Source organism: Sceloporus undulatus, chromosome 1 (assembly GCF_019175285.1).
Source record: "Sceloporus undulatus isolate JIND9_A2432 ecotype Alabama chromosome 1, SceUnd_v1.1, whole genome shotgun sequence".
In the NCBI taxonomy this organism is placed as follows: domain Eukaryota; kingdom Metazoa; phylum Chordata; class Lepidosauria; order Squamata; family Phrynosomatidae; genus Sceloporus; species Sceloporus undulatus.
Window position 1 is genome coordinate 94,510,534 of NC_056522.1, and position 23,803 is coordinate 94,534,336.

At 39.1% G+C, this 23,803-nt stretch overlaps 1 protein-coding gene across 1 annotated transcript in view; it reads left to right on the forward strand.

Moving 5' to 3' along the window:
- AHI1 (Abelson helper integration site 1) overlaps positions 1–8,240 on the forward strand; it is a 131,498-nt gene extending 123,258 nt beyond the window's left edge. Inside the window, exons 24-25 of the mRNA XM_042473989.1 lie at positions 4,706–4,779; positions 7,945–8,240. Coding sequence (XP_042329923.1) covers positions 4,706–4,779; positions 7,945–8,146 — 276 coding nt within the window. The 3' untranslated portion in view covers positions 8,147–8,240. The remainder of the gene's footprint in view (positions 1–4,705; positions 4,780–7,944) is intronic.
- The last annotated feature ends 15,563 nt before the right edge of the window (positions 8,241–23,803 follow it).

Sequence of the window (23,803 nt, forward strand, 5' to 3'; positions counted from 1 at the left end):
TGGGGCTACCCTTGTGCCTAGTCCAGAAACTTCAACTAGTGCAAAATATGGCAGCCAGGCTGGTCGCCGGAAAAGCTAGGAGTGACCGAATTACACCCATCTTAAAATCTCTTCACTGGCTGCCTATTAGTTTCCGGGCACAGTATAAGGTGTTGGTTATAACCTTTAAAGCCCTACATGGCTTGGGTCCAACCTATTTGAGGGATCGCCTGCTTCCATATAATCCGTCCTGCACCCTCCCAGGTCCTCTGGGAGGAATCTATTGCAGCCTTTAAAAACCAGACTGCTACCTCCCAGAGGGCCTTCTCTGCAATTGCTCCTAAACTATGAAACGGTCTGCCAGATGAGATCCGTCAGACAGATCTCTTCTGGCAGGCCTTTCCTGAATAAAGTGCCCGGCCACAGAATGACTGCCCCCCACATCATGTATTAGCCCACCGCTCTGTCCTTATTATATTTTTTATTGTGTTTTTTAATTGTGTCTTTAATAGATATTTTAATTGTACATGTTTAATCCTGTTTTAAGGGGGGGAATTTGGGACATAATTTTGTAAATGTGGATTTTAATATGTTGTGAGTCGCTTTGATTGTCTTGTAACAGAAAAGTGGGATATAAATAAAAGTTTTATTTATTTTATTTATTAAAGGGGGTGCTGGGTGCTTTTTAGGTGAGACAGAATAAAGCTACAGCTGGATAACTGGTATATCTGGAGCATCTATCAAGTAGTGGGCTCCCATGTAGTAAGGGAAATTGGTTTTACCCCATCTCCCTCTGGCAGCATAATCCCATGGGGTCAGCGTGGAAAATGGGATACCACCAAACCCATCAGGGAGGAAAGAGTTAATCATTTAGGTCCACTTTGTGGGCTTGTAAAGTAAAGAGTCACCTTGAAAAGACTTTGAAGGGCTGAAAGCATCTGAAATGCATCTGAACCAGTCTAGCAGTTAAAAAAGGGAAGAGGCAATTTTTGAGCTGCAGGCAACAAGTGTTCCTCCCAGATTCAGCCAGCCCATACTCAGACTGGCCCACATGTGTAGCATTTTGAGTCTGCCTTGGGTTTATCACACTAGCAATTGACAAATCTGTTGAACTAAAATGCAGTTTGCTTACATTCTGGCCCAATGATTCACTTGTGCTCTTTATTCTCCATTTTAAGAACAAAAAACATTGAATCTCTGGGTTGGAGCAGTGCACATTCATTAATTAACTCACTGGAAAAAGGACACATCCATGCTTCACTCAAGGCATCTTACAGTATCTAAAATTATAATCACAACTACATAGTAATATACTGAGTGACTGTATACCCACCTTACCTACAATCAACTGTTATTGAAAAGGAATATTATACTGGATTAGATTTAACTGAAGCAATTGCAGTAAACATCAGCCAAACTTGATGGAAAAATGATAATTGTGCCTACCATTTCCTTGTTCATTTATTTTATTTGAGTGAACAGAGCTGAAATAACTGAATTTTTAAAAAGAGCAATTTCTCCCTGTGTGCAGTTGGATTGAAAAATTAACTGGCTTTATATATCAATTAAAGAAAAGTACACTAGATAGCAGGAAATATCAGATGCTGCCTGAATTGTCAGTGAAATTCAGAATCAAGTAGATAGCATTTTATTTTCTCATGAACATGCAGGAGTAATCATTTGTCTGAACATCAGGATAGAAGTGCAGCATTCTGGCCATATTGTAAAGAAATTCACAAGGAATGTCACATGCCCTGAAGGAGTTTAGGACTTGTGACAGCTGTCCCACCTCCACATCACATGATAGTCTAGAAGCAGTCTGAAAGCTGGGGGAGTTTTTGAAACCTGGAGGAGTTTATGAAGCAGTTGTGACATCACATGAGAAGCTGCTATTTGACAATGACACACAAATTCAGGAGATCCTTGAGTTTTCCTGAAGGAGCGCACTCTGAATTGTTATGTTTACTCTAAGAACATTAGAAAATAATGGCAGGTTTGAAATATGCTGTGCCTTTACTTTCTGAATATTATGCATGACAAGAAACCTGTTATTACAAACATGTGGGGGCTGTTTTACAATTTCAATTTTCTAGAAGGTCTGTACTATCCCATTTCAGAAAATACAAAGTAAACATGAAAAGTGTTCATTGTATACATCTCCTACCTTGAAAGCTTGAAACCAGATCTCCTGAGTCCAACACTATATTCACCTAACCCTTCTATCTTCTAGTAATAGGTTGGCATCATTTAAATTCAACAAGTTGCTTTCCTTTGGTATCAAAAAGAATAGTTTTTCCAGTATTTATTCTCTGGTGACTGCTTATAATAACAATATTTTTAAAGAAGTGTCAGTAAAACCATAATAATAATAATAATTTGTTTTGTTTATATATCGCTATTCCAAAGATCATAGCGGTGAACAGCAAGTAAGCTAATTAGCAAGTAAGCTAATTTGCCCCCAACAGTCTGGGTACTCATTTTAGCGACCTCGGAAGGATGCAAGCCTGAGTCGAGCTTGGGCCCTTTTGCTGGTCTTGAACTCGCAACCTTGTGGTTTTGAGTGAATGGCTGCAGTACAGGCATTTAACCACTGCGCCACCAGGGACTTTTAAAAAGCAGGAAGAGAAGAGGAAAATGGATCAGAGAACAATCATAAACTTGCCCTTAAGCAAACTGACATACCCTAGGATATAGTATAAATGCTCTTCTGCCAGCAGAGAAGGAAGTCTGCCCAGAAGGACCTATGCTACACAAAAGTTCTGCAAGCATAAATATACTGCAAGTAGTACTCCAGACAGTGCTAGGGCACAAAATGGGGCATTCCGTGGGCATGTTGGGGAAAGTCATGGGTCCACAGAATCTGAATCTTCTTCATTTCTTTACATCCACAGAAGGCTAAAACTACTCCAGTCCAGTACTTGGAATTTCTCTCCCCCTGTGAGAAGAGCAAAGCAACATGAGAAGAAAAGTCTACTGTATATACTCATGTATAAGTCTAGAAATTTTAGTCAAAAAAATTGATCCCAAAAACCTAGTTCGACTTATCCACGGGTGAATGAAAATTCAATATTTTAGCTATTATTAAAAAGGGAACCATTTCCTGGTGAAAGGCAAGAGAGCAATTTGCCCTGGGAGCATTGACCTCTCTCTATTCTCTATTCCATCCAGCCTTTAGTGTGAGCCAAAACAGTTATGCTTGCCATAATTTTGTAGGTTCTTTGGCATTGTTTTCCTTTGCTTCAAAATTAGATCCATTGTTGCATGTGCTCAAGTTTCACCCTTGACTTATCCAAGGGTCATATCAAAATCCATAATTTTGCCCCCCAAAACCTGCCCTCGACTTATACCTGAGGTCAACTTATAGTCAAGTACATATGGTATTTCCTGACCTGGACACACTCAGTAGGGTAATGACTACAGCAGGGGGTCTCTTGCAGATTACTCTAATCCCATGCCAAGTATGTGGGCTCCATGCACAAAGACCAGTTTCCTATGTCTTTGTGCTCTAACAACCATAGTTAAAACTGGACCTGCCAACTTCATTTCCATACACAAAAGATTTGTAATTTGAATTGACATCCTTACATACCAGTGCCATTTATATGTCTGTGCCTGGCTTCCACTCCACCAAGTGCATCTGAGGAAATAGACTGAAGTCTATGGAAGCTCATGCTGCCAATTTCTTTCAGTTAGTCTCAAGGGTGCTACAAGATCTCTCTACATATTGATTCTACAGACTAACACTGTTATATCTTCCAATTCTACTACTGTGGGATCACTCAGTTAAAGATGATCTTATGCAGAAACTGAAATAAAGGTGTTTTGGATACCTATGTAAAACCATGCGATTCTGAGATCTGGTACATCTGAGATGTCTTGGTAATCCATCCACCCCTATTTCCTGCAGCAATGGGACCCAAATGAGAGCTTTGCACGATGTGTATAGATTGAAATGGAATTATTGAAGGAGTCCACAAAGTGCTGAATTACTTTGATCATTTCCTGAGGGATGTATAATAATTTTATGTTGTATAATTTTTGAAAATAGATTTACAGTGCTACCTCGGGTTACGAAATTAATTCGTTCCGCCGCTCCGTTCGTAACCCGATAATTTCGCAACCCGAAAAGGCTTTCCGTTAGCGCTGGAAAGCCGCTAGCCGTGCTTTGCGTTTGAATTTCGCGCCGAAATAAATTTCGTAACCCGAAAAAAACATCGTAACCCGGAACAGTTTTTTCCAATCTAACTTTTTCGTACCCCGGAAATTTCGTAACGCGATCATTTCGTATCCCGGGGCACCACTGTACTTACCAAAAATAAATTTTGGCACTGCATATAATGAATATTTTTAAATATAAAATGCTTGTAAATCTCTCAAAAAAATTGCTATTGGTCATTATTTCATTGCTCAAAATACATGAAAACAAATACAGATAATGTGATCCTTGTTTAAAACTCACTAAAGCATAGATGCATAGTTCTCTGTGTGTATGTGTTTTGAACACACCTGAACACTTCAAGTGTTTTTTAAAGCTATAAAACTGTTTCCTCCTTTTTAACCGCATACGGTGAGAATTTCATGGGTGACAAATCTTCTGTATGAAGTGAGGTATATTCTGTCCTCATTCAGGAAGCCCGTGGGTTTTGCATTATACACGTGTTGACCCCATTTTATTTTGCTTTCCCCCACTTACTACTATATTGATTAAAGTTTTCCTTTTTTGCAGATATCAGCAGTCATCAACAAGTCAGGAGACCAAAGATTTATTTCAGAGAATGACACAGACTACCTGGCCACACAGTAAGCATCCAGTTCCCTTAAGTAGTCCTGCTTTATTCCATTGCTTGCATGGAGATGACAGTATTGGTGCTCTCAACTTGTCTGTGCACGTGCCTTCAAGTCACCTGTCTACTTATGACAACCCCATGACTTTCACAGGGGTTTCTTAGGCAAGGGTACTCACAGGTGGTTTTGCCAGTTCCTTCCTCTGAAATATAGCCTACAGCACTTGGTATTTGCTGGTGGCTTCCCATCTGAGTATTAACCAGGGCTGACCCTGCTTAGCTTTCATACACTGTCTTCAAACTGTTCCAGTGTGCTCTACATGGAACAGCCCTTGAAAGGAGTCTAGAAACGTACATTGGTGCAAACTGCAAAAGCTAAGTTGTTAATGGAGTGTTTGGTACTGTGATCAAATCATCCTAGCCAGTGGTGACCAGCAAATCCACCACCATTAAGGAGGCAGGTCCACCTTTGATTTTAGCACCACCCTTCCTGCATTTGATGAATTGACCAGAGGATCTGCCACTGCTGGGGAGAGGGCAAATCCACCCTTGATTTTTCTACCACACTTCCTCCAGCTTTTTCAAGCTGAATTTGGAGCCACCACAAAAAGAGATGTTAAATTACTCATGAGTCCAGTACTGAAGAATCTGCATTAGATGCTACTTGTTTTTAGGGTTCTGTTCCAGATGTTATTTCTAACCTTAAAAGCTTGAAATGGCTAATAGCCCAACTATCTGACCACTGTCTAAGGATTTGCACTTGCTCAGTTAATAAAATGAGCAGGAGAAATCCTTTCAATGACATCCTGATTTGCAGAACTCTGCTTGTTGGACTCAGGCAAAGGGGTTCTTTCCTGTGCTATGCCCCAGTTCTGGAACATGCTCCTTCTAGAGTTGCTACAGAAAATCACTGCATTTAGGAAGAGAGTCAGTTCACATCTTCTGGCTTTTAAATTTTATTTTATTTAAATTGTTTCTGTGATTTCTAAAGTCTTTCTGTTTTTTATGTTTTACATGGTAATTTAAAAAAAAAAAGGTCTGCCCTGCCTCAGTGGGTTTCAGAAAAGGATTATAGAATTACCTTCACTAAATACTAGAATGGTTCAGAGGATTCAATAAATAAATAGAAGATTTAGAAGAAAATTAAAATGCAGTGCTTCTACTGTGCAGAATAAATAGTTTATTTCATGGGGTACATTGTGTTATGACATTTTATAGGTTCTAGAGAACCCTGGTGTTGTTTTTTCCTTCTTCATTTCTGAACATTTGAAGAATTGTGGGTCATATGCTCTGCAGATACCTTTTACAGAAACTAGTATGTGAGATACAGTTGTATGATCAGAACAATATTTCTTACAACAAAATATCCAGGTCATGAGTTTAGGCCAAACAAAATCAGAATCCATGGTGGAAGAATATAGTGAAATCAACCGTCAAACCTTGGTTTTTAAAAAAATTCTAAAGTGGGATGAGGGGTAGAAACCTAGGACCTGATAAACAATGAGCACTTATATTTCAGCATCGCAATCAATTAAAGTTTTTATTTCCTGAAGTGATCAGTGACCCCATGCCAACTAAGATGTTTGTCTCTTAGGTATGTTTCTTCCACTTCCTGAGAAAATGCAAAAGAGCTACAATTCTTAATGGCTGGACAAACAAGATTGAATACATTGAACAGCTGTAACATTTTTGATTGATTGATTGATTGAAATTTTATTTATATACCGCCGTTCCTATGATCACGGCGGTTTACAAACAGAATAAGATACAATACGATACAGGTTACAAATATAATACAATAAAAATCACAGTTTAAAAATCAAAATTAACAGCTAAAGTCCTTCATAAAAAAAAAACCGTATACTACTATATATCATTAAAATCCATCATTAATCAATCAAAATAATAAAACAAATACAATAAATAGTATGCAGGAGCAAAACAGTCAGGACATGTGAGGGAAGGCTTGACGAAATAAATGAGTCTTAAGGTTTCTCTTAAATGACTCCAGGGAGGGGGGCTAAGCGGAGCTCCTCAGGGAGAGCGTTCCAAGACTGCGGGGCCACCACAGAAAAAGCCCTTTGCGCAGTCACTGCGTATCTTGTCTTGGGAACACTCAAAAGTTTTTCCCCACGAGATCTGAGAGTGCGGGGCTGATTGTATGGGGAGAGTTGGTCCTTCAAGTACTCTGGGCCCAAGCCATTTAGGGCTTTATAGGTAACAACCAACACCTTGTATTGTGCCCGGAAGCGAATTGGCAGCCAGTGCAGATCTGCTAGTACAGGTGTTATGTGGCTGGCTCTGGAGCTACCAGTGACCAGTCTGGCAGCCATATTTTGAACCAACTGCAGCTTCCGAATTTTGAAACTACTTTATGGTTTCTTTATGGAATCCTGGGATTTGTAGTCTTAGAATTACTTATCTATCAGAAAGCTCCAGTACCCTCTTCTGACCTGGCAGGCAGTTCTAAGTATCTCTTCATTAAACTATAAATCTCAATACTCCAAAGGATGGCGACAGGACAGTTAAAGTGGTATCAAACTGCTATAACTACATATGCAGTGTAGATATGTTCTAAAGTTGCATCTACAGTGTAGCAGTAATGCAGTTTGACACTACTATAAGTGCTATAGCTCCATACTATGTAATCCTGGGATTTGTAGTTTTAAAAGGTTTTCGCCTTCTCAGCCATAAAGTGCTGGGGCCTAACAAATCTACAAATCCCAAGATTCTGTAGAATGGAGCCATGGCAGTTAAAGTGGGGTTGGACTACATTATTTGTACAGTGTAGATGCACACTATGTTGCACTACCTATAACTGGCTAGTCTGGTATAGGAGTTTTGGCAGCCAGACAGAATTGCATCTGTGGAATCTTTATATCTTCCATTGAAAATCTGGAAATTTTTGTCTTACCTGGATTTCTTCTAAGAAGAGAAATCATCACATTTTAAAAGATCCTAGTTTACAGTATGCATTTGCTTCAAAATATTCTTTCTAAGAATCATGTTTCCTTCAGACACAGTTTTTGTGCTCTTGTATTGTTAGCATGCCCCAGAAAAATGAGAACAACCCTTAGTAACCTATAGAAATTGACTGTAAAAGCCAACTTCTTAAGAAAGAATCCCAATTCATACAACTGTGGGCTGAGAAATAATAATTTTAATCCTACTTCTGCCATAGAGGTGCAAAAAGGAAAACAAAGAAGAAAGCTATACAAATGGAGGAAAAAGAATATAAGGCTTGTGACAACTTCCCATCTAATGCTGTTGAGGATGGAAATAAGAAAAATATGATGGTGAAGAAAAAGAAAAGGTCGGCAAAAACCACAAATGGAAGTGGAACATCAAATGAAGCCTTCCAGCTGGATTCTTCCAACACGTAGTATTCATTTGGTTCTTGGATGCAGTTTTCATAGATAAAATCAGTGTGGAAAAATATGGCGTTACTGTTTGTTGTGAAATGATTGTATGACATGGTTGATGACATGAAGTATTGTTATATACATACATTTACTTGCAACTACTAGAAATATATCTTGGTGTTGGGAGGCCATGGAGCTAAAAAGAATGTGGACTAAATGTTCCACTGAAATTCAAGACACATTAGAGCATTAGCTATGACTTTGGCATTCCCCCCCCCCCCCCGCCTGCCACCCAGGATAAAACACCTGGAAATATCTTGCTACCTATGGAATCCACCACCACCACCCCGTCAAAGATAAAGCACTTGGAAATAGCTTGATAACTAACAAGTGAAATGTCCATATTTTTGCTGCACCTGTTCAAGCCAATGAAATGAAGTGGTCTAAGAATAGAATAATTAAAGCTGAAGTACCATTATGGAGACAAGCAGTGCAACTGGGCGTCTCTTGATTAAAGTTGTCTTGAAATTAAAGGAAAGCAATTTAACTGAGAAAACTGTGTTCTAAGTGCAGCATTTTGTACTTAGTGTTTAAAAACTATGAAGGAGTTTGAGTGTTATACAAAAGAAGCCCAAGATAGACTCTTTTCATCTTCCTGCTGCACACATACTTAGGATATCAGTCTCATGTCATTTGAAAATTACAAATGAGAAACAACTATAATACAACTGAATCTCTATGGCGGGATACAGACCGCCCAAAAAGGGTGGTCTATCTGCGCCTTGTTTTGCCGCGCAAGGGAGCCGCAGCGGACAAACCGCGCGGCTCCCTTGCGCAGCAAAAAGAACCCGCAAAAAGCAGGTTCTTCTTGCGGCACATTTGTGGTGCTGCAGTGCCCCAATGGCGCACTTGCGGTGTCACAATGACGCCAGGACGTGCGGACACTAAGCATCCATTATGTCAAAATGGCAGCGCCCATGTGTACAGGGCGCCACCATTTTGACAGCCCCATCATGTGCTAGGGGTGAGGCCAGTATGGGCAGTGCGCCCTTGGCCAACCCCTAGCACATGACGGGGGCACCACAAAGGCCTGTCTGAAGAGGGCCTATATGAATAAATTCCAGCCATAGCAACTAAAGGATGCAAGCAACTTATTTTTGTACTTATTTTTTAAAGGAATATTTTTTGTGTTCATATATCTTATTGATACTAATGTTTTTGGAACATTCCTTTTGTGATACAAAAGGTTTTACAAAGATCTATTTTTGTTGCAATCAAAGCAGTTTTGACAAATTTCTTTTCCTTTATTTTGTGGAACTGTTTGACCTTGGTATGTGGGTGGGGTATATTTTTGTGTAATATATGTTTATGCTCAGGTGTAACTGTTTTTAAACTATAAAGCATTCAGTTGTGAATGATTTATGAATGTTGATTTCCGGTAGTTTTATTTAAGATTCCCCTTGTTTACATATGTTGACTGTGGGTGTCCAAGTTATTTATGCCATGTTAGGAAATTCTGCCCCCTTCCTTTCTAAAGCAATAAATAACATAAAATTAGAAAACCCCTTTTTTTAGTAGTCATGGCATTTGATTCCATTGAAAAAAAAGAAGTGAGACTAACTACGTCAACCACTAATGTGCAAAATAACATCCAGATGCAAAAGGATTAAGTTTCAAATACTATAGCATCTTCCTCACACATTTTCACTAGATACAGAAATACATAAACATTTCTTTCTACATAAAATTCAGGTTTTTTCCTTTTTAAATCTTGTACAGATTAAGCTTAAATGAAAAAGCACTGTAGTAGTCCTCTCTGGATATAACTTGGACATGACTAATAGAAATCAAACTTGCTTCCTTAAACTAGGGTGTAATTGGCAAACAAGTCAAAACTGGCAAACTGGCTAAAACACCTCTGTCCAAATGTAGAATGCCCAACCACCAGAACCTCTATCTTGTCAATTTATTTGCCCTCATCTGAGCCATAAGAGTCTCCCTTCCACAGCCTTTCTGGGAATGGAACATAGCAATCAAAGGTAAAATTGGGCGTGAATCCACAGAGACACTTAAATGAAAACTTCTCCTAGCTGTGTCATGCATCTGGTGAAGAATGTATGGAACAATATGGAACACTGCACCACAGTGTAAGCCAAAATAGCCACAGGTGGAAGCTGTAGCTTTTGGAATAATCTTCAAAGGGCTTGACTAGAGGCAGAATAAGCATTGCCTTCCAGTCCAAACCTTGATGCTATCAAAAACTGATCAGAGTTCCAAAACAAACAATATGTTCCCACTTGCCTTGACCATCTTGCAGCGTAAGCCAACCAAGGCTGTTTCACTCCCAAGACCAAAGCTGGAAGTTAGAATGGAATAACTCTAGATCAGCAGTTCCCAGACATGGATTCCCCTATATTCTCTACTCCTGGGATTCTTGGCCATTAGCCTCTGGGAGTTGAAGTCTGATAAAATGTGAGTATTCAAGGTTGGGTACCCTTCATTTAATGAAACACCAGTGTGTGCATATGATACTTATTCTTCAGAATACCACTTGATTGTAAAACCATGAGAATTAATATTTGTTCACTTAAAGTTTAAGGGATTGAAATTCCCTCACTATACAGTATGAAAACAACATTTCTAACTCTTCTGTTTAATTTTCCAGGCCACTGGCCTTCCAGTATTCTCCTGCTGCTATTTGCAGTATTCTTTTTTTCCTTCTTTTTTGAACAAAATCTCTAGTTTTGAAAGTCAGGAGTCAAGCATGACATCATGCTACGTATCGAGGAGAGTGGAGAAGTAGTCAAAGTCTTGATGCTCGTTTGGAAAGCATTGTTAACTATTAATTTGACATTGTGGACAGGGAAGATAGAAATAACACTTCACATAAACACCATAGAGATGTGGTAGCTGTAATCAAAGGCACAGCGCCTCCTTTTATGCTTGCAAACTGGGGCTCCAATTATGTTCACTGCTCTGAAGCTGAATAGAGCTGCTTTGCCACACTTTCCAAATTGAGAGAGGAGAGGCAGCAGCAGTCTCTTCTAAGGCACTGTTCCAAATAACAATTAAGGGGAGAAATCAGATAAAAGACCAACGTGAAGATTTATGAAGCTGAAAACATACTCTCCAAAATGGTGTTGTTGCTATTGTCGTTATGACAAAAGTGGGTTTTATTTGCATTCATCTTTCCTTCCAAGTCATAGCTGTTAGGCTTTTCTACTGCTTTACATTCTTTAGGTGCAAAATTAATAGCTATCTGCCTTTCTTTGTTACATCAAGTACACAGATATGTTTTGAACAAAACAGCATGTAAATAATTTTCAATGCCAAATGTGGGCATTAATATCGTCTTCATATGGCTCTTTTCTCTAAAAACAAGTAAATGTTAGCATATAGCAAAAAACTAGCTTATCATTTTCCCTGTTCTTTTCAGCTAACAAACTAAAAAAACCTTTTAAGAAAAAAAAACATTTTTAGAAACAGCTACATATGGTTGTGGTTTCAGGGTAGAGATATTTCTTGTGTAAATTATTTTTCACTAGTAAGGTAGATTTTTCAAAAGATTAGTCCTTCAAATGTGTCTGGCATGTAAGAGAGAGGAGGGGATAAGTAGTTTAATATTTACAATAATTCTAATAGTCCTTCTTTGTTACAACTCCTTCCTCCTTTCTAGTTTAAGCCTGGATTACAAATGGTTGTCTGCATATAGTCTTGACATGGATCTCTAATTTGTAAGATTGGATCTTTTGTGTCTTATCAACTTTATCAATCAAGCTTGTATTTTGCAATTATAATTTCATGGCTGGGGCAGAAAATCCTCCTCTGAGGCTTCTTAGGGTGTGTAGATGATGACCCCTCTCACATGTGTATGTTATTCCACTGGTAGGTATGTTCATAGTCCCCAGTACATATTCCATCTGAAACATATATAGATTCAAGTAAAATCATTTTCTACAGTAACTTAAATAAAATTTGCAACTTGCTCAAACCAGTGACAATTTTATTAACAATGGAAATCAAACATGTCCTTTTACTGGTATTTCAAAAAGTTATTAACATAAATTAATTTAACATAGGATTGCATAAGAACATAAGAGCCATGCTAGAGGTCAGCACAGTTTAGACTGCAGTCCAGGGGCACACTCACCTGGAAATAAATGTAACGGAATACAACAAGGCTTGCATGTAAACAAATATGCATTTGATTGTGCTACTGTACTGTTGTTGTCCAGTACATAAGAATATACTGTTGTTCTGGCATGAAAGTCCAGGGCTTTGAAAAGTGATATTGTGACTAGATAGTGACTAATAGTAGTGAGTAAAAGTGACTACCAAATAGTTACTTTACAAAACTCTATGAATGGTTCCTAAACACTCAGCAGGGGAGGTTTCTCACAATTCATATTCTAACTAATGTTAATTATAAGAATCCAATTAATGTAATTCAGGGCTGTGAAATTACTTTCAAAAGTAATTTCTTCCATTACTCATTACTACATTTAAAGGTAACCAATTGCTGCTACTCATTTTGCTGAAAATGAAAGGTTAACTGGGCGCACTGCTCATTGTTTTTTCATTATTTCCTGTTCCATTTTGAGTGAAAAGAAATGTAGAATTGATAAGAAAATGTTATGAAACTTGAAAAATCTCCTTTAAAATAAATTACTAACTAGGAATTTACTTATTGCAGCAGTAAAGTAACTTTGCTCTTACTTTGTACATTGCTTTCAAAATCTTACTTTGTGACACTCTAATTGCCATGCAAAAGTAACTAGTTGGGGTTGTGTTAATTTGTAAGTTCCCAGCTCTAGTTAAATTATATGGACACAGTGGCAAAGAATGAATTCCACCAAAACACATGAAAGTTGTGGTCACATTTATGCTTTATGTACACTTATATAGATTATTGGCTGGACGCAATTTCTTTAGTGAGAGCTTTGTTTTTTTCTTTTTTGCAATGTTTATCCCCCCCCCCCCCACACACACACACACACATGCAACTCAAAGCAACTTGCAGAGTCTTTCAGTTTGGGATAATTTTTTTCCCCTTGAAGAGCTGCTGCATCTAACGTAGGGATGTTTTCACAAAGACACAGAGAACAGTGTACTCTACAACTGATTACAATATAGCGGAGGAGATGACACATATGTCCTTACCATCTTCCACAACCATCATGCTGCATTTGGGTTTTGCCTGAAAAGTCTTTTAAGGAAAAGACATCACAAATCAGAAGCAGGGTACTTGTAGCATCACTTAATTCAAAAGGCAAAAGGGGATGGATCACAATCAAACAAGGGCTAATGAGAACACAGAGGAACATGACAATTGAGAGTCTCCGTTGACTAGCGAACTAAGTCTGCCGGCTGGACCCAATTGTCTGCAGAAGAATTGAATGTCAGGATCATTTAGGGTTAACAATGGTCCAATACAAGCAAAAGCAGACAGCTATGAAAAATAGCCGGCATGGTAGCCATTCTGCACAGACCAGGGATACAAACTTGATAATGAGGCACTGCATTCACTACATCCTTCTGCTCTAATTACTAAGGTGAATGGGAAATACTTAATCTAAGGCGGGAAGAGGATAAAGAAAAAAAGTTGTTTTGTAAACAAATAGGAGAGTATTCTTTAAAAAAACTTTTCTGGTGCATATGGAATTACTGTAACCAACCCTGTGTTAGCAGGTGCCATTTATTAAATATTTGTCATCAGTAAATAACGGGGGAAGGAGTTGTAGAAGACAAGCTGTTCAGCAGACAAATCTTTTAGAAAGCATCTGATTTCTTTTTAACTCATAGACAAAATTCTTTTCTTGAATTCTAAGTAACTGGATTAAAAAATAATTTTTAAAAATCTCTTTTTGTATGAAAATGAATGGCTGCTATCAACATTTTTAAATGAATATTTTATGGTCTAAAAAGTACATTTGGTATGTTACTGGGGTGTAGATACAGAGCGGCGATAGCAACTGTAGATAAAGTATGAGAATAGTATTGTAGGATAGTTATAGAAAAGCATAGTAGTAAGAAACTGGGGTTTTGGCTGTATCCTCACAGCAGAAATAATCTGGTTTCACACTGCTTTAACTGCCACAACTCCATGCTATGGAATTTTGGGAACTGTATTTTGTTATGGCACCAGAACAGAGCTGGATAATACATGGAAAACACAGATTCTTCTGGTCCAAAAGCCCATGAATATTTTTTATGATCTGTAATAAAGGGAGAGTACTATTCTTATGGTCCCTCTTCAGCTACAAGTATATTTAAAATAACAATGGCATCTTAAATATTATTTGAAAGAGAATTGTCTAGGTGGTTGACAAACTCCCTTTTGTTTGCATCGAACTCAATAATTTTTAAAGCTTGATTTGTCTGTTACTGAAACAATCCCTCTTACCAGTAGACATACATGAATGCATGCAGAAAAATAACCTAGTTTTTAGTTACACTTCTATAGTTAGGCAGCCTGGGAGTATAGCAAGCAAGCAGCAGCAGCTGTAAATTTTCTGAGGATTTATCTAACCACAAATACATTGAAATGGGGAAATGGGGCTATATTAAACTGTGCAAGATGCTGCTGGAACATAGCCATTTCTGCAACATCCTGTAATTAATTTATTATGACAGCTCTGGCAAACTGAAACACCCAGTTCACTTGCGACAGACTTGCTACGATATAGATGTCTCAAAGTCTGTAGTCACATAAAAGTCAGGTAACACTGACCAAATACGGCTAAGAGATGCAAGAACACAAATGTAAAAACTATCTTGTCAATGTTCCTTCCTCATCAGTGTAGTCCAAATGTCTTTTTGTTTCTGCCTTCTGCTAGAGGCAAATAATAATAATAATTAACATTTAGCTATCCCATTCAGACATGGATCCATGCCCATCTCTCCTTATGATGTTGCCTGAAGTAGATTGTGACCCTTTTTTCCAAACTTTGACAGAAAGAAAATAGATATGTTGAAGACTACATAACTTGTCTCAGGTCTATTTCCCTAAAGTTTTCACATATGAATGTTATCCTCATTTAGGTTTATAGCCCACCTGTCTCCCCAAACTGCACTGCAAGACTTCTCAGAACAAAATCTTAAAAGATACAGATTAAAACAATACACGTGCATGTAAAAGCTTACAAAAGTTTGTCATGTTACAACAAGAAGATATTAAATTTTAGATCAAAAACAATTTTAAAACATCTTTTTAAATGCACAGCACCAACATGAAAAGCCCTTTCCTCAGTAGCTAGTTAGTTGTGGAAAGCTGTCTGGAAAGAAATGGTTTTTGCCTGTTAGTTGAAAAAAAATAAGGAGAGGCCAGCCTAGCCTCCACTAGAAAGGAATTAGTGAACCTAGCAGAAGCCATGAAGACAGTCTCTTGTGCAATCCAAGCAAATACAATTTTACAATATTGTGTTCTATAAAAAGCATTATTTAGTTATTTTAATGTAAAACAAAACAAAACATGGAGCCTGGAAGATCAAAGTTTTCCTTCGTCTATCCATGACTTTCCCTCAGAACAACTATGTTATGCCTTTTCCACTGCTGGAGTTCTGAGTGTGAAGAGGCTATGGCCCTGGGCTTTCCTGCCACAGCGGAGAGCAGGTTTGTGCGGAGAGTGGGTTTGCGATGGTGGATCTCTTTTTCCACTCAGGGACCACATATGATGATAATAGCATAATAACAGCCAAGGGATGTAATTTAATTCTCAAAGGAAACAGCAAGTAATTTTAGCAATTTTAGAAAACTGGGCAGTTTTCAAACACTAATTGCACTTCAGGACTTATTCTGTGCAAAATTTGCACATGGTGTTTTTTATATGACACCACTGTTAATGTTCATAATTCTTTTGCCCAGTGCATCATCTGGAGGCCAACTTTCTAGTGATGAATCTTTTAAAAAATAGCTAGACTGATCCTTAGATGGTAGAATGCTCCCAGGTGCAAAGCTATACCCTAGGTTTTACCAGGTTTACATGCCAGCACTTGTGTTTATTTGGCATAGCCCTCGAGAGCCCAGGGTCAGCTCCATTCCACAATGAAATTACAAAGAATACAAGAAACAATGGAAAGCAAACAACATTATTGTGTAACTCCATTTTTTTTTAAAAAAAAATCAGTCTGCATCCTGTTTAGTATTTATTATGCTATAAAATACATTTACCACCTCAAAAATTTTGGTATTCACATGTATGATTGTGGCAATATTGCCATAATCATAAATGTCCCCTAAAGCCCACTTTAAAAGCCAGTCAGCTGCTCCACCTGAAGAAGGTCGACAGAGCTGATAAGAGTATATTAAGGATGACACCCCAGCAAAGGGCAGCAGGGATCCCTGAGGGTCCAGTTGTAACTGTATGTTGCATCGCAGCTTGCTGGCAGGAGGTGGCTGGATTTGTCATCTTACAGCACCCTGTTCACCTGTGCCATAAATCCTCTCAAGTTGATGTGGCTGCTTGGTTTTTAAGGTGGATTTTAGAGGGTCCATTTGAAAGATGGATTGTAGTTACAGCTCCCATTGTATACATTTTTTTAAAATATCTGTTCATAATAAAACATTGATCATACAATGCAAAAATACATCTGAAGATTGTCACAGCTAATCTAGAAGTTTCCACCTCTGCTGTGACAGATATACATCATACTATTTCTAACAGCCTGTCACATGCTGTAAATGTTTAGAAGGGAAGTGTAAAATATTCCTAAAATTAGATGCCATGATGGAATAAGGCAGAATTGTTGTAAATGCCCAGATGATTTGTTCTGGCTTTCTAAAACTTGTTTTTATTTTTATCAAATAAAACAGTATAAGGTGCAACTTGAGGTAAACAGTGTCATAGTGTATCAAACCAGACTATTAAGCCTTTTTCTCTGGCAATAGATTTGCAGAGGTAGAATGAATCTCAGCAAGTGAAGTGGCTTTGGGTACAATAGCAGAAAAAAAAGAGATGCTGTAAGAAGCACACTTATTATCTATGTTTAAATATTTATCTTCATAATAATGTCAGTTTGCATTTGATCCCCGTAAATACAGTGGCAATGATATTTATCTTTGTACATTTGTATTACCAGAAGAGCATCAGTGCTCATGCAAACTACTTTGTATGCTACCTAGAGAATTTTAATAATAACTTGTCCCTAAGCAACAGAGACAGGAGTTTAGTTTTGTCTCAGGGCTTCCTCTGCTTGTAATGAGTTACTCTAACTTGTCTTGTCACCACACAATTGTGCCAGTGATGATTGTGGGTGACATCAGCCTTCTAAAAATGATTTCTATAGCTGAGTTGTAGCCACATGCTATAAGCCTTTAATAGGCTTATAAAAGAGGGAGAAGGAAAACAGGGGGTTAATCCTCATTATAGTTTGGTAATATGACATAATGAGAAAGTGACATTTGAAAAGTACACACAATGAAGAACAAATGGATCAAGAGCGTGCCATGGGCACCAAAGGAGTCCCCCCCAATCCTCTCTTGTTAGCAAGTACATACTGAATACACCCCTCATCATATGCAGCACTTAACTGGTAGTTGCTCAGACTTTGGCCAAGTCCATGTCTACACAGCTAGCTCCTCTACTTGCTTCACTCTCTCCGATGTACACTTGGATGCTATAATGATGATGATGATGATGATTTATAATGCCCCTTCCACCAATACAATCAAAAACATAATAAAACACAACTATAAATATACATAAAATCCTCAGCATCCCACTGGCCCCCGTCCATCAGCAAACTCAGGCACAACTCAGCAGCTTAATCTAGAGAATCAAAGAGGAACTTCTTTACAAAAACTGGTGAGATCTTCCTGCAGCCTGCAGCTAAAGGTCGAAAAGAAGGCCATTCCACGGCTCGCAGCCTTGACAGAGCTGTAGAAATCAATGAAACAGATACTAGGCCTTTACTTGTAGATTTTAGGAGATTATCACATGGGGGGAAAGAGGGAAGGAAAAGGCAAAATGTTGGGATAATCACGCAATCGCATGGATGATTTTCAGATGACATCGTGCTCAGTCAAGACTTCTCCTAGGAATAACCAGCAATGTTCAATCAACAAACCATTCATGGGGAATTCCTGTGAATGGCTTCTCAATAGCGTGATTGAAGCACGATTGACAGTGTGTGAAAGCTAACAGTATTTCATTTACTCTATTGGGGAAGCAATGTGGGATCTTTAAAATATAAATGGGCTGTAAGAAGCAACTGGGATCTTTAAACTTCAAAGGGACTGCAGGAAGTAACCTGGGTTTAAAGGGACTGTGGGAGGCAAAGACGCATGCGCAAAAGGTTCAATGCCAATATACTAATGATTCATTCATGGATATGTGTGAAAAGCAATTGTGCTATTTTTTGGCTTTTAAGTTTCTGAATTGTGCGAAAGCAAGAGTGTGTGAAACTATTAAGTGCTATAACGCTACGGTTGCTTTTTGTTTTTATTACAACGATTATTGCTGAATTGGCCTTGGTGCGATAATCTGCTTAGATTCCTAGATGGTGCATACCAAACCAAGCTGCCAGGTAATGGGGGAGATTAGAATGCAGACTCCTAAATACAAGAACCAATTTTTTAAAATGGGCCCTGGTAGCCAGTGAAAGGACTATCAGGGGAAGAAACATGTGAATATTTAGAGAGATTTAAGACAACCAGATGGCATTGTACTGAATTAAAGCCAGAGCAAGGAGAGAACAAGAAGACAAGCCAACAATACGCTATTGTAATAATCCAGGCATGACACAACCAAGGCTTGGACAAGGAGATGGGCAGTCTCAATGGACAAGAAACTACAGATCCTATGGATGTTCAAGAGATGGAAATTACATGCCTTTGCTGTTGCCCCATAAAGGGAAACAGGGACAAATGATCATCCAGCAAGACTCCAAGGTACCTGACAGCCAGAACAGGAACCATTGTGCAACTCTCTAAACACAGTAGAGGACATGAAAGAGGGGCTACTGGATAGTCAGGATGAAACACCAAGATCTGAATTTTCCTCCAGCTTAAGACAGTGGATGGTTATCCACCAAGAAACCCTCAATAAACAGTAAATCACAGACTTCCACACAAAGGCACTGATTAATTTAAAACTGGAAAATCTGTGTGCCATCTGTGTAAATGTGATACTGAAAACCCAAATCTGAAATAACAATTCCATGTGGGATGGCATATAATGAAAAAAAAGAAGAGGACCCAAAACTGATCCTTGTGGCATCCCTACAGTTGTAGGGAAATATTTTCATATAGATCACTGAAATGAAACAGAGGGAAAATGATCAGACAAAAAAGATTTAAACCAGGACAAAGTATAGCCAATTATTTCCAGATACAAATCCATGATAGTAAAATCTGATTATTGAAAGTGTCAAAGCTACAGAGAGATCCAACTGGGTCAGCTTGTCTTTGTGATCTACTAGTTGTTGCAGCTTGTTCTCATGAAGAACTTGGTTCACCTTGAGGCTTCTGTACAGAGGTTGAAAAGTTCCTTTTTCTGGACTACAACTCAAGCAATCCACCAGCCAGCAAGCCATCTCGGAGTTATACTCCAAAAAGTAATTTTTCAGAGCTCTGTTTATCATACACCAGGTAGATACTGCCTGCTTCTATATATGTATTCTTCCAGGATTTGCTAGTGATGATGGGTAGATGCTATGTGACACTACCCATTCCTTACACTAAAAATCATGGGTGGGAAACCTTTGATCCTGCAGAGGTTTTGGACTACAATTCCCACAAGCTCTTGCAATTGGCCACATTTAGTGGGACATGTAAACATTGGGATTTGCATAGTTTCTCCTTCCCTCCTCTAAAGGATCTATAGACATCATCATTCACAGAAGAAATTGTGACCACCGAATCTACCTTGATAGAATAACTCTAACTGGAAACAGAAATAACAAAGAAGTTCCAGCAAGGATGGCAAGTGAGTGTGCTTGGAGTTCAAGATTTTGAAAGTAACTTTAGGTAGCCTTGGAAATAATTGGAGACTCTAATGTCTCCTGCCTCTGTTAGCTCATCTTCAGAAACTTCTCAGCCCAGGTGAATAGCTTTCAGTTGTTTTGGGAGTGATTTCCCACAGCAACTATTGTCTTCCACCTAGTAGTTATACCATATTGGGCCTACTTTGCTTCAAGGCTGGGATGGAGCATGGCCAGAACAGCTGAACGCCTTGGAGTCTTTGTTCTCTTGGAAGGAGGAAAGGTTCGCTCTTCCCCAAGGCTTTATTGTGCTCTTAAATGAAGATGTAATTATGATCAAGAGATAAGAGATTCATGTTAGAGTTAATGGCCTAAAGAAAGGTAAGCAGCTCCACCTCCCCAGTCATCAAGAAAAGAGTTTGTACACTGCTTTGGATGGAGAAAAGTATGGAAAAACACGTAGTAAATTTTATTATCACATTCTTGCGTGAATCACTAAAGCAGTAATTTTTTTAAAACAACCTGTCCTGTTCTCTTTTGTTTTCTCCTGTAGGTCCTCTCCAGCAAGAAGTCCTCTCCAGTAAGACTGTGGACTGTTTTAGCCACAATGGCTACCATCTTGTCCATGACACATACAGGCTAATTCAACCTTATATTGACACATGTCTTTTTCTAAATGATGTAGAAATTAATATTCCCTTCACACTGCTGAAAGCCCCTCCCCAACTTGCTGTAGAAGCAATGTAGAGCCATTTTGTGCCTAGTGGAAAGTGAGAGGAGGCATCAGAGGAGCATCTGTCTACTTTCCTGTAGCCAGACATCAAATTATTACTGCCTTAGAAGATGATGTAAGCATTTCATGTCTAGCTACAGAGCCATAGTCAGATGCTTCTCCAATCTCCCCTGTGCTCATTGCTTTTTTGTTTTTGTTTTTAGTTACTTTTAATATGCTGTGAGCTCTCCCCCTCCCTTCTATATCCCATCAACAATCTTGTGAGGTCAAACAGGTTGAGAGAGATGAACTGGCTCAGGACCACCCAGTGAGTTTTGGGGCTCAGGATCCAGATTTCCAAGATCTATATTGATCACCTGGTCTCTATATCACATAGTACTCAAATCATTGACTATACTGAGATTTAGCTTTGAATAATTATGTATAGAATTAGAGTGTAAATGAATCTGATGCTGGTGTAACAGTTCTGTCACTTCCAGTAGTATTTTGATATCCTGCACAGAACTACAGTCACTATGATCCACTGGAGAAAGAGAATGGCATTTCGATTAATTTAGAACAATGATTCCAGCTTTTTGTTCTCCGGGGGGGGGGGGGGTTGGACTTCAGCTCCCAGAAGCCCCAGCCACTTTGGTCAACAGGGATTCTGGGAGATGAAGTCAAAAACACTTGGTGGACCAAAATTAGGGAATCACTAGTTTAGAGAAAGTGTAGATATGCCTTTGTGCCTTGATATTCTGTGTTTTAAACTGGAAGTTAGTCCCACTGGTATCCTATTTCATAAAGACTGCAGCTTTTTATTTTTCTTGAAAGAAAAAGAATAGTGGCAATATACAAAGCAAAAGGGGATTGTGTAAAATAGAAATCCTGCATGAAGGGTGATAACAATGATGCATTTTACAAAAAATTCTATGCTGGTAGTGAACTTTGCTCTGTTGCATAACATGAAGCCATGGTTCCTGGGAAGGCAGTGTAGCTCCAAGGCAAGACACATGCTTTGCATGCAGAAGGTTAAGTTCCTGACAGCTCTGATTTTAAATGGATCAGGTAGCAGGTGATGGAAAATGCCTAAGACCCTGGAGAGCTGCTGTCTGTCAGATCTGAAAGCCCCTCCCTTCCCTGGTAATTTTTAGATGTGTTAAGCTACAATTGCTGTGAGATCTGGGCAATGGTTAGAGATTATGGCAGTTCAAAACACCTAGAGGAACAGGTTGGGGAAGGTGGGGTAGATGGCTGGGTCATCTTATTGGTATATGCAGCTTCTAAAGTTATGGTACTCCATTCACTTACTTCAAAGTAAGTCCTATTGAGAGCAAAGGAGCTTGGAGTAAACATAAGACTACAGTGCCCACTTCCATATTACAGGGAATATTTGTTCCATTGCCAAATGTTGCTGTTCCAAAGTGTTTTTAAGATTTTGCTTTCATTATTTCTCCATGATACTGGAGAGAAAATTTGATGTCGCGGTGATGTTTTGTGTGGGAACTGTGGTGTGTCCCAGAAGGGTTGGATGTAAGGCTGTATTTCCAAGCATGTTTACTGAGGAATAAACCTCATTGAACTCAGCGAAACTTACTTCTAAGTAGCTATGATTAAGGAGATTAACGCACTGGCTTTCATTCCCAAGCTAGGCATAGGCTGTAAATGCAGAGGAACAGATTGTATTTTGCAGCTCGGTCCCAGGCAATACTCATACATGATCCAGGCTTCTCCTGGAGGTTTGGAAAGAATGTGATTTTCCAGGCTTCTCCCAAACCTTTTAAAGAACAGGATTTTCCCATTCTTTAAAAGGTCTGGGAGAAGCCCGGATTGGGTACGGGATGAGTACTGCCCAGGGACAGAGCTGTGCGATACAGTCCACTGCTGTGTGTTTACATCCCTTGCCTAGTGCGGAATGAAAGCCGGTGTGCTAATCTCCTAAAACTTTACAATAAATGAAAGGCAGGGTGACAAGAAGGATTATGTAGGTGTGTTATGTATACAGGACCAGCCCTACCCTTCAGCACAGTGGAACAGTTCCCTCGGGTGGCAGATGAGTGATGTGGAAGGCACATTAGTGGCAGAGCTCAGGCACTCCCCTCAACTATAGCTGTTTGCAGGAAGCTATATGTGTTAAACCAGCTAGCACATATCAGGCGAGGTAGAAGATTATCTGTCCCATCACAAGTGCTTACACAGGATTCCACCATCAGTCTTCTTCGCTTCTATAAGTGGAGTTGCACTAGGCCAGGAGTAGGGGCTAACCTTGTTTTTCATCTCAGACAGAAAAATGGGTTGGGCTGACCCCTTATGTAATGGGACACTGTTTGGCACTTTACAGACTAATAAAAGCAAAGGATTTGTTCCCTTCCCCAGGATATTATATTCTCACTTTCAACAGTGGCAGAGAGAAAAAAATACAGTGTTACCCCGGGATACGAATGCGCCGCCTTACGAAATTTCCGGGTTACGAAAAAATCCAATTGAAAAAAACTGTTCCGGGTTACGAAGGTTATTTCGGGTTACGAAAGAAATTTTGGTGCTTTTCGGCGCTTTTTCGCACCAAATCGCGGCTTTTCCCCATTAGCGCCTATGGGGTTTCGGCTTGTGAAAGCCTTTTGGGTTACGAAAGCGGCGGCGGAACGAATTATTTTCGTAACCCGGGGTAACACTGTACATTCCACACAATTGTCGTGGTTTTTTTCCCCTGTATTTGGATACGTCTTAGCCATGAAAGTCATCTGGAGCAAAAGGATGCTGACCATGATTGAACCATCAACAAGGCCAATGGGAGAGCTTCTCTATAATGCAGGTCTTTTTGTTGTTGTTGTTGTTGTTCTCCCATATATAAAACTGCCCTGTCTGAATAAATGAGGTGTAATACTGAAGGGCAACAGAGAGAACACAGGAAGAACGAGAGCCTCAGTTTGTCATTTGTTAGGCCTACCTGCATGAGGTTGACAGCACTTATTGTTCGGATACAATTGAAGGGTGTCCAAGTCCTTTGCATCATTAGATTATTACCATGGTGCTCAGGCTTCAGTTCCT